Source organism: Mandrillus leucophaeus, unplaced genomic scaffold (genome assembly GCF_000951045.1).
Source record: "Mandrillus leucophaeus isolate KB7577 unplaced genomic scaffold, Mleu.le_1.0 Scaffold157, whole genome shotgun sequence".
Classification (NCBI taxonomy): Eukaryota; Metazoa; Chordata; class Mammalia; order Primates; family Cercopithecidae; genus Mandrillus; species Mandrillus leucophaeus.
This window is the reverse complement of record NW_012101554.1, coordinates 1,108,201-1,120,327: the sequence shown is the minus strand read 5'-3', so window position 1 is coordinate 1,120,327 and position 12,127 is coordinate 1,108,201. Positions and strand designations below refer to the sequence as shown.

Sequence of the window (12,127 nt, the reverse complement as noted above, 5' to 3'; positions counted from 1 at the left end):
AAAATTTTTTCCATATATAAGGATTTGGGATATGTATTTTTTTTAACTGCATAACCTTCTTTTACCAATAAAAAAATGTTCTCTGTCATTTTAAAGTTAGGAGTCTATAGAAGTGTTCTTCAAATTACTATTTTTAATTTTCATTTTTGTTTATTCTTGTGGATTTAAACAGATTTTTAGGTGTTAAGTCTAGTATTTATGTAAGTAATCTGACATTATGTTTGACTTGTAGATGTATACCTCAGTTTCTGCATTGATGCACGTGCAAAGTTAGGTATGACAAGAAGTCATACTTTAGGGCAGGTTCATAGCCCCAGAGCACATGCTGGATCATGGTGAAATTTGTAAGTAAGTGAACATTATTTTTTAAACTAGCTGCCTCAGCATTCCCTCTCTGGACATTTTCTGCATTATGTCCTCTTGACAGGAAGATTAACTGACAATGCATCCTGGTCTTACAGCTAATAAACACTCAATTATTAATATGTGCAGGCACAGTCATGAGCAGAATCTTCTGAGGTGGTACCAGTATGTCCATATTTTAGATGCAGAAAGTAAAGCATAATTTTGCGCAAATCACACGGTACATTGTTCAGTCAGAATTTCAGTGAAGGTGATCTGACTCTAGAGCCCTTGCTGTTGACCCCTGTGCATACTACTTCTCGCTCTTCTCATAGTTCCCAGTTGTGTGTCAAGACACCCCAGGGTTACTGTGGGGTATTTTAAGTTTTCGAGGGAAACGCAATGTCTCCTGGATGCACTACAGACTACTAGCTCAAAGTGGCTTAACATTTCAACATTAGATGACATGCCATTTCTTTGGATGATATGTCTTTGCAAAACTGTGTTTTCAGTAGCACTGTGATAAAAAGCAAGAGTCACGCAAAAATCAATATAAAACAGGAAATGAGGGTGACAGTTTCCAATTCCAACATTTAGAAGTTGTGCAGTGCCCAACACGTACGTATATCCCATTAGTAAACAATTGTGGTTGTAAAAAATGACATAAAATACTATTTTTTTCTTTCAGTTTACCTGTATAAGTTCCTCAAATGGTTACTAAAATGTTAGGAAATAAATATTTATTAAGTTGTTCGGACCTAACTGCTTAATACATAGGATTGTTAGGTATTCTTTTTGTCCTAAGGATGCTATGAAAATATTTCTCAGATACTAAGCATGCCATGAACTGAGAAAGTTTGGGAACTTCTGCAAGCACATCAGGTGGTGGCAACTTTGTGTGTGTGTGTGTGTGTGTGTGTGTGTGTGAGACAGAGTCTCACCCTGTCACCCAGACTGGAGTGCAATGGCGCAATCTCAGCTCACTGCAACTTCTGCCTCCTGGGTTCAGGTGATCCTCCTGCCTCAGCCTCCCGAGGAGCTGGGATTACAGGCACACGCCACCATGCCGCTGATTTTTGCACAGATGAGGTTTCACCACATTGGCCAGGCTGGTCGTTGAGTTCCTGACCTCATCTGCCTTGGCCTTCCAGAGTGTCGGGATTACAGGCGTGAGCCACTGCCTGACCTGGTGTTAACTTTTGAATGATGAGGTACATAAATTTGGAAAGGAGAGCTTTATATCTCATACAGGGTTGCAGCCTGCAAGGTGGCCATTCTGAGAGGCTGGGAAGCATAGCCTCTAGTCAGAAGCCAGAAACAGACACTTCAAAGGAGGGGAAAAAGGAAATAGGAATTTATGCTGAGTGGGGTGGCCAAATGTACATATTTAATATTCTGTAAGAGGAGTCATGAATATTTGTAAAAGGAGAAACGTGTGCATGTGCAGTGGAACTTCATACCTCTTCAAGAGTTGCATGTAGACTGGCCAGAACCACTCTGTGATCGGTGGTCTCTTATCAGGAAGGAGTGCTGGTCAGTTGTTTTGTTGAAACTACAAAAGAGGGTGGAAGCAGTCAAGATCGCAGTGGAGTCTTTTGAAAAGGTTGATTTTTGTTTAGCCCTTAGGGAAGAAAGCATTATGGCAGTTAACAAGGGAAGGGGTATAATGGGATGTGGTTGTTGATCTCCCATGCTGTCCTGGCCGATAACTCAGTTTTCAAGATTATTCTGGGGCCCCTCTTGGCTGTGAGGGGGTTCTTTCAGTTGCTTTGGGGGGATTTGGATTTTTATTTCTCACTAGTATGGAGAAAATAATGGAGAATTTTTTGGCACAATATGGGAAATCAATAATTCATAACTCTTACTGTTGTCACACCAATGCTAAGGTGTTAAGTATTTCGTAGTAATTTTCACATAAGTATTTCAGTTGAATTGAATGTGGAAAGAATAACCAAAGGGAGTAACCTATAGGCATGCATTCTAGCAGGTCTAAATCGTGATGGCATGTGATGCTTTCATGGTGCAACAACCAACACAGAAGACTTCTGTGACCAAATGTATGGGGGTTTTACCCCACACACTAGCAAGCAGTCAGTTATGCAGCAGACACTGGCTGATGCAGAATTAGTGTTCTCCAATTCAATTCTGACATTATCTATCCAGAGGTAGCATCAGATCCCACAGGTTGAGGGCTCAGTCCAAAAGACTGTCCACCTCTTGAGATACCAGATGCAAGTCCTGGCCTCCAGAATTTCTGACCAACTGGCTTCAAGCTGGGGTTCCCATGATCTCTTCTTTGGGTTTGATTGGTCTGCTGAAGCAGCTCACAGAACTCAGGCAAACACTTATGTTTACCTGTTTATCATGAAGGATATTACAAAGAATACAGATGAAGAAATATGTAGGGCAAGGTATGGGGGCAGAGGCACGGAGCTTTCATGCCCTCCCTGTGTGCTCCGTTATCTAGGAACTTCCAAATGTTCAGCTGTGTGAAAGCTCTCCAAACCAAGTCCTTTTGGACTTTTATGAAGCTTCATGATGTAGGCATGACTGATTAAACCACTGGTCATCAGTGGTCAACTTAACCTTCAGTCCCTCCATCCTCCCCAAAGGTGTTTGTGTGGGTGTGGTTAGTTTGAAAGTCCCAGTCCTCTAATCATGCCTTGGTCTTTCTGGTGACCAGCCCCCATCCTGAAGCTACCTGGGGCTGCCAGCTGTCGTCAATCAGCATACACAAAGACATCACTTTGGAGATTCTAACGATTTTAGATATATGCCAGGAAACAGGGTTGAAGACCAAATATGTGCTTCACGGTATCATAGCAGGTGCCATAAAATGATGACCTAGGTAAAAGGTATTCTGAATTATATCTGGGATCTGATAAAAATCATACCTATCTCTCAGGTGTGTTGTGAAGATTAAGTGAGTGAGTCTAAAGAAAAGTGCCTGGAACATAACTATCAGTGAATGTCAGATATTATTCATATTTATTATTATTATCTGTTAGTCATCATTATCATCATTGCTACCAATGTCTTTGAAAGATACATATTTCACTAGCACATCAGAATCATTAGCCCATTGTAAACATAGACAAAATTGTTTGATGGTTAGTTTTTAAGACTAATAATCTGGGGTGCCATTGAACCCCACCTCCCAGTGCTTTTTTAGGCCCATCCTTAATTGGCTTGAACCCAATTAGAGGGATTTCTCTTGTGAACTCTTTGAACCAGGATTTTACAGAAGACTGATCTGATAAATATTTTCTGAGGTCTCTTTAGGCCCCCCAGTTCTACATCTGTTTGGAACAGCCTAGGGAAAGTTTGGAAACAAATTGAAATTTTCCTTCATTTATCTGATAGATAATAAGTTTTACTTTTTTCATCTGTCCTGGTATTCATAACATGTGTATTTTTGATACTTTTTGACATAAAGTTAATATGCCTAGCTCATAAAATCTCTTACTGGGACAATCACCTTTTAATAGCACCTGTAAAATGTCACTTTGTGTTATTAAGATACTTGTATCTTTAATATCTTTATATGTCTCTTTAATATCTGTTAGTTTAATATCTGTTATTTTTATTATCATATGTAAACCAAAAAGCATCCAAGACAGGTCTTAATTTAGAAGTTTATTGTGCCAGGGTTACAGATCATGACCTGTGATATAGCCTCAGGAGATATGGAGAACATGTGCCCAATATGGTCGGGTTGTATCTTGATTTTATACATTTTAAGGGGGACAGAAGTTACAGGCAGACATCAATCAATACATGTAACTTATACATTGGTTTGGTTCAGGAATGTGGGACCTGCAATCAATATAAGGGAATATGAGGGTTGTGTAACAAGTAGATGTAGAGTGGGTGGTAGCAACGTATCAGCTGACTCCCAACTCTAACTGCATCTTTTAAAGTGATTCAGAGTTTCAGAGCTCAGGAGAATGGGGTTAAGCTAGGTGCTCGCTGATTACGTGAACTGTGTAATTATTCAAAATGTAGTGGGGGCTTCCAGGTCATAGGTGTATTCACAGATTTTCTGATTGGCAATTGGTTTAAAGAACTAAATTATTTGAAGACCTAGAATCAATAGAAAGGAATATGTGGGTTAAGATAAGGGGTCGTGGAGACCAAGGTTCTTACTATGCAGATGAAGCCTCCAGGTAGCAGGCTTCAGAGAGAATAGATGGTAAATGTTTCTTACCAGACTTAAAAAGTTGCCAGATTCTTAATCTCTCCTGGATTAGGAAAAGACCTGAAAAGGGAAAAGGTTTTGCTACGGAGTGTAGATTTTCCCCACAAGAGACAGCTTTGCAGGGCCATTAAAAAATATGTCAAAGAAATACATTTTGGGGTGAAATACTTTGGTTTCATTCAGGGTCTGCTGTCATGTATACTAGAGACAGTTTCGAATTTGGTATCTCATTGCTACAAAGAGTCTATTTTGTCAGTCTTAAGATCTCTGTTTTAATGTTAATGTTGGTCAGTTGTGCCTGAGTTTTAAAGGGAGGAGGGTATAATGAGGCATGTCTGACCTGCCCCCTTCCCATCATGGCTAAGCTAGTTTTTCAGGTTTGCTTTGGAATGCCCTTGGCTGAGAAGGGGGTCTATTCGTTTGGTTGGGGAGATTAGAAGTTTATTTTTCATTTATACATGGTATTTCTCCAAAGGCTAGACAGGACGGATATTATTTTCATTTAATGGATGAAGAAATTGAGATCAGAAAGATACATGACTCATCCAGGATCATAAAGCCAAGTTATGACAGATCCATGGCTAGAAGCACAAACCTTATTTCCAGTTTAGAGCTGTTTTTATGAACCTCTCTGCCTCACACCTTAAAATGGGGATCAAAACATGGAATTACTTAGAACTCTTGGGGTCAACTCTAGGTCCCATCTTTTGATCTTGGGGAAATAATTTAATCTCTCTGAGTCTTTATTCCTTCATTTGTGAAATTAGATAGTAATAGCACTGTAGTTTTCCAGTGGGTTTGTTCTAATTAGTATTGGAAGCAAGATTCAAATCAATTGTCTGGTTCCAGAGTCTGTGCTCTTAACCACTAGCCAGTCTAACGATTGTCATCATAAAGGGATAAAGTAAAACCTTTAGGAATATAAGGCTTATGTAACAAGTAGATGTAGAATGGATTGTAGCAGCATGTCAGCTGACTCCCAGCTCTAACTGTATCTTCTAAAGGAACTTGGAGCTTCAGAGCTCAGGAGAATGGGGTTAAGCTAGGTGCTCGCTGATTACATGAACTGTGTAGTTATTCAAAATGTAGATGCCAAGTTGGGAAAAAGACTGAGATTTTTAGAAATGTCTTTGTTCTAAAGTATTTTTTAAAGAGTGCCAGAAAATTTTATTTTATTTTTCTTACAGCACTGGGAGGTGTTCAGAAAAGTTACAGAAGTTTTCATTTTAGTCCCGGCACTTCTTGGTCTCAAAGGGAACTTGGAAATGACATTGGCATCCAGATTATCCACTGCAGTAAGTTTTTTCCTACCTCAAATTATGTGTGTTACCTATACTGTTTCTCTCTGTTAAGGGAAACTTGTATCAGGAAAATATTTCTTTCTCTGATATGCTTCTGCACTTCAGGGCTGTGCTAAGTAATTATGCCTGATACCATATTCTGAAAGATTGTCTCATCTGATAATTATAGGCCCTCTTTTATCCCAGGAAGTAGTTACTTACCTCCTTTGATGCCAGGACATTCTGGTATTTATCATCAATGTTTAAGGCATGGGGTAAATCAGATACTGAGATTCTTCATGGTTCGATGGTTGATTGATTGGTATTTAAACTTTCTGTAATTGTAGAAGTAATACATGCTTATTATAAAAACTAAAGAAAAGTGAAAAATACAAAAAAGAAAATCTAATTATCCACTTAGATGTAACCTCTACTAATATTTTGATACAGATTTTTCTATACCTGCATATCTATACTTATATATAGTTAGGTATATCATAATGCAAATACATACTGTGTATTCTAAAACAGAACTAGAATTCTGTATATTCTCTTTTATAATGTGATCTCCATTCAAAAATACATCATGATCATCTTTCCATATCAGTAAATGTAGATCCGTGTCATTATTGACTATGTACTTCTCTGTTGTATATCTCTATTACAGTTTACTTCATCATCCGTTACTGGATGTTTAAGCTCCTTCTAACAGTCTTCTGTTATAAACAAAGTTGTGATGAATATTCATTCTTGTACAAATATTTTTCCATTCTTATTTTTTTAGGGCCAATTCTAGGATTGTAATTACTATTCAGAAAAAAGAAATCTGTAATTTTAAGTCTTCAGCTACATATTGCAAAATTGTCATTCAAAAAGCATAAACAATTAAAAACTGCCAGTAGCAGAGTTCTGAGTTATTTTTAGAAGCTCAAAAGGACGTTATTATCTTCTTATAACGTTATTTTGGGGTTTGCCGTCATGGAACCAAGTTATGGTTAAAACCACGTAGCCAGTAAGGTTCACTTCAAAGAGCTATCTGCCTATGAAATGCTAGCCAAAACTTAACTAAGTCACCAGCTAATATTACTAATTGAAATTCCTTTAGTATATAAAGTTTTTTTCCTTTAAGAGGATAGAGCAAGATAGAGTTGATCCATCTACCAATTAGGAAAAAATTTATGTATCTAAAGGCAAGAAGTGGGAGCTGAAAACCGTGCTGTTGATGGGAGGACTCTCCACCCTCTGTCCCACTTCCCCTCTCCCCCTTTTTCCACCCAGGCAACTGTCAGTTTCCTAAAGTTTCTTGAGTAAAGCAGATGCTTGGAAAGAAATGCATAAAATAATGTTTTATTAATGTTACTAGTTTGCTTCATTGTTTCTTTTTTTTGGAGACGGGTCTTGTTGTTGCCCAGGCTGGAGTACAGTGGCGTGATCTCAGTTCACTGCAGCCTCTGCCTCCTGGGTTCAAGCAGTTCTCCTGCCTCAGCCTTCCAAGTAGCTGGAATTACAGGCACGCACCACCATGCCCAGTTAATTTTTGTATTTTTAGTAGAGACGGGGTTTCACCATGTTGGCCGGGCTGGTCTCAAACTCCTGACCTCAGGTGATCCGCCTGCCTCGGCCTCTCAAAGTACTGGGATTACAGGCGTGAGCCACTGTGCCTGGCCTGATTTGCTTAATTAAGGGAAAATGGCTCGTGTACCCTATGGAGCTTTGTAAGTTCCTTCCTTATATGGTATATAAAAGGTCATATAGCTATATCTGCAGTGGACAATAATGAAATATCTGGTATTAGTGAGCTCTTATTATATGCCAGGTCCTTTGCTAACTGCTTTTCAGGGATGTCTTATACCAACCCTATGGAATAAGCATTATTATCCTGCTTTACAGAGGAGGAATTGAGGCTTAGAACAGTTGAGTAACTTTCCTGAGGACACAGCTCTACATATAGTGGAGTAAGTCACATTCCATTCCTTTTACCTGTACAGAGTAACTCTGTCAGAGTTTTTAAAATCAATAAATAACAGCAGTAACAAAAACCTAATAACTTCCCCATGTGCCTTGTAAGAATAATCTGCTAAGGTCTTGGTCTTAGCACCAATGCATAATATTTTTGGTACTTAATATTTAAAATGTTTAAATGTTGTTCCAAACATTGTTATTTACAGATATAATACTTTTCTATGTAGTTAGTTGGTAAACTATAGATGATGTCTGGGAGTATCAGTCAGCCACTTAGGTAGAGCCAAACTCATAGAGTAGAATTACTTTGGTAAATTCACTTTAGTCTGTATTATGTAGTCATTGTAATTATTGAATATTAAAAGGACTGAAAAATAATAGGAGCTCCTTGGGCTGGAGAAGAAAAGTATACAATGAACCTCGAGTATCCTGTGGTGCCGGAAAGTAAAGAAGTGCTAAAAATGAAAAAAAAAAAAATGGGGACATGACAAAAGGATAACGAGTGACATACTGGCCAGGCCAAATCTTGGAAAATTGGAGCCATACAATAGATAATCACAGTTACAGATTATATATAACCCATGGAATAAAATAAGAATCCATTAGTCTATACATGAATAACAAGGCAGGCAAGGTCTCTGCTGTGATGGAATTTGCATAAATTTGGATATCAGTAAGGGAAGTGAAGAAAATCAAACAGGATAATGTGATGACGGATGATTCCTGAAGGCTATTTTGTACAATGTGGTCAGGAAAGACTTCTCTGAGGAGGTATATGTAAGCTGGAACCTGAATAGTGAAAGTGAGTCAGCCATATCAGAATCTGATAAAAAATCAATCCAGGTTACTATTGTATTTAATAATTGTAACAATGTCAAATATTTATAAGCATTCTAGACCATTGGGCTTTTAACATGCTTTTTAAGCATGTTAAATGCTTTGTTAAAAGCATTTTAAATGTTTTTTAAGCATTTAACAGATGGGCTTGGGGTAGCAATACAAATGGAGACCTATGTAACATATGTCTACATAGCTTAAAATTATACAACAAACTTACACACTTAAACATTTTCTCTTTCTGTCTACCTTGACAAATATATTCTTAGGAAGACCTGGAAGTCCAAGATCAGAGTTAGAATTTTTGGACTTGTTGGGTTCTGTTTTGGAACATCGTGTTGTAGAGAGAGCCACTGAGCCACCCCCTGGTCTGAGGCCTGCCCCAATTCCCTTCCCACCCTTGGCAATATGTGCTGCACTTTGAAAGACCTCACACATACACCAGGCCCCATGTCTAAGCTCCATCTACACCTCCAACAAACACCCATCCCTTGGTGCTCCTGGGGTTGGTTGGCACCTAGTGGTGGCATGGTCTGCCTTCAGGAACACTAACTTGAGATACCTTGGTCTCAGGTATCTGGAGCATATGGTCTAAAATTTATATTTGTTCCTGTATCCCAGTATTTCCTTATATAATGGTGACATTTGGTGTCAGCTGAATGTTGATTTCAACACTTGACCATTTGGCATCCAGCTGCAATGTGTGTCAAGTATATCTCTAGCTTTTGTCTTTAAGAAGAAAAAACAAAAAAACTTTTTTGTAGTCTTACTGAGATTTTGAGAATTAGTGAAATTATATGCATGTGTTTCATCTTTTCCTACTTGTGTTATGGTGGATTACCCTGCGTAGATAGAACTCAATCCAAGAGGCTTTTTGGCAGGAGATAGAGAATGAAGAGGCCTTGAGAAACAAAAGCGGGAAAATTTGAAGAAGAAAGTTATCTGAATGGGAGTTAAAAGGTGGCTTTAGTTTCATTTGTTGGAAAATGAACTTTGCTCTGATAAATATAGTTAAGCATACAAGAATTTAAGCAACTTGATAACTTTGGCAGGAAAAGTGAAGTTTTGGCTAGCTTACCTCAAAGAAAATATTTCGAAAGCATTGTTCTTGAGCATTATCCAGAATTTGTTTAAGTCCAAATAATACATTTAAAACACCAGTCTGTTTTGAAATAGGCCATGCTATAGGGAATCTGGTTAAAAAATAATATGCTGCAAATGATATTTGCTGTTTAATGTGATCACATACTACCATTAAACCTGAATTAAGGTGAATTTAATCTTTTTTTAACCTTAGTTAATTTGTTGTGGTGTCTATATTTTACACTAGGTATTGTTCTCAAATGTCTGCTTATATGTATCTGTCCATATTTAAGAGAAGGAGTCTCCAATAGAGCTGATTAGAAGCTCAGCACAGGGGAGAAGCTTGCCATCTGTGGTCTCTACTCTGCTGCAGGGTGATCTAACAGCCTTTCTTTGGAGAGGTAGGGGTAGAGCTGCCAGATTCCATAGATTGAGAGCTGTGCTACTGATTAGAAGATAGTTCAGTCAAGGAAATAAGAAAATGTTATAAGGAAGTAAGAAAACGTAAATAAGAAGCGTGGAGGCCATTTGGGATAGGAATGTCCCAGGCAATGCAAAGGGCCAGAGGCAGGACTGTTGTTGGTATGTTAGATCAGTAGTTCTCAAAGTGTGCTCTTCTGGTCAGCAGCATCCGCAGCTTGTTAGAAAGACAAATTCTCAGCCCCACTCCAAAACTACTAAATCAGAAACTCCAGTGGTGTGGCTCAGAAATCTAAATTTTAACACACTCTCCAGATGATTCTGATACACATTGAGGTTTGAAAACCACTGTGTTAGATAAAGAGTATGGAGGCCAATAGGGCTGGGACCAAGTGAGCGAGGGGGCACAATTTTAGGGGATGAGCCAGAGGCCAGATTATATATGGATTTGCCTACTTTGTGAGATAAGAAACCATTGGAAGGTTTTAAACAGAGGAGTTAATGTGATCTGATAGATATTTTTTAACAGATTGACTACTGCGTTGAGATATGCATTTAGGGGGCCAAGGACTGAAGCGGGGAGACTGGTTGGGAGTCTGTTGCAATAATAGGTTAGAGATGATATTCAAGATGGTAACAGTGAATGTAGTGAGAGGTACTTGGAGTCCAGAATTAATTTTCAGAGAGAATCAACAGAATTGATAGATGGATTAACTGAAATTAAACAGTAGGAGCCATCACTAAAAATTCTTTCTGGATCTGAGAGGGGTAAAAGCCAACAAATTAGTAGATGGGAATGTAGCAACTTGTGGTGCCAAGTTATGATAACATGGTATATTCTTCTAGTTTATGGTGTTTTAATTGCTTAGAGAACTAGATCTCAAGTTTGCTGGGTAGAGAACTACAGTTCTGACAGAATGCTAGAGAAGTGTTGGGTGTATTTCAGTTCTGATACTCTATGGGTTGTTAAGAGACTCTAAGTTAATGACTTCTTGATGGCAAAATCCCCAAAGCCTCATCTTCTCTGAACTCTTCACCGATTATTCTCTAGTTGAAAACTTTATAGCCCTTGGCTTTGAGAGAGACCTCACTGTGTTCTCATTCTCCCAGCTCTTTCACCACTGCTTGTCAGTCTATGTCTTTTGTTTGTTTTTCTTTGCTCATCCTCTAAATTTGAGGTTTTCTTGAAATTTTAGTACCTTGTTCTACATGTTCTTCCTCAGTAATTTCGTGGAATCCAGCACTGCTTGCACATTGCTGTTCTCAGATCTATATCTCCAGACTCTTTCCTGACCTTGAGAGCTGAATTTTCAGTTGCCTGTTGGATACCACTCAATACATTCTAAACGAAACTCATTAGTTTCTCTTATTTCCAGTTATACTCATACTCTTTTTTCTGTATTTCTTATCAGTTTATTAACATTATCAATCATCTTGTCCCTCTTCACTCTCTATCCAGTTACTGTCCAGTCTGTGAATTCTGCCTATGAAATTCCTCTTTCTTTTTCCTTATGCCCCACCTGTCACCACCTTAATTTATTTGCCTGTTGTCTATAATTGGGACTACCGAAGCAGGTTTCTAACTGTACTCAGTGGTTCCAGGGAGAAGGGTGAATGAGTATAGTTTGTTTTTTTTTTTAGCTTAAAGCAGTCACTATTTGAAAGCTGTTTTTTTCATTTATGTGCAGAAAAAATGCTTTTAAACATTTTACATTTTTTATGTAGTATTTGTTTTCACTTGTAAAATTAGGAGAAAAATAATTATAGCTATAGAAGGCCGATTGATGGTTACTTTAATCTTTTTGCTCCATTCAAGGGCCCTTTCTCATTTTTTTGATTATCTGAAGGAGAATCAGGATAAATGAGCTTGTAAGATTATAAGGAAGGCCTTTGGCAAGTATAAAGATAAAGAACTTGAAACATAAGATATCATAAAATACAGTCTACTCATTCAATCTGTGGAAGGTCAGTTGTTTTTAAAGCTTGTTATTCTATAAATCTAAAG

At 38.1% G+C, this 12,127-nt stretch overlaps 1 protein-coding gene across 1 annotated transcript in view; it reads left to right on the top strand.

Annotated features, from left to right (window-relative positions):
• SLC41A2 (solute carrier family 41 (magnesium transporter), member 2) overlaps positions 1 to 12,127 on the top strand; it is a 162,146-nt gene that overhangs the window by 48,048 nt on the left and 101,971 nt on the right. The window contains exon 4 of the mRNA XM_011975507.1: positions 5,728 to 5,835. Within this exon, the coding sequence (XP_011830897.1) occupies positions 5,728 to 5,835 (108 nt within the window). The remainder of the gene's footprint in view (positions 1 to 5,727; positions 5,836 to 12,127) is intronic.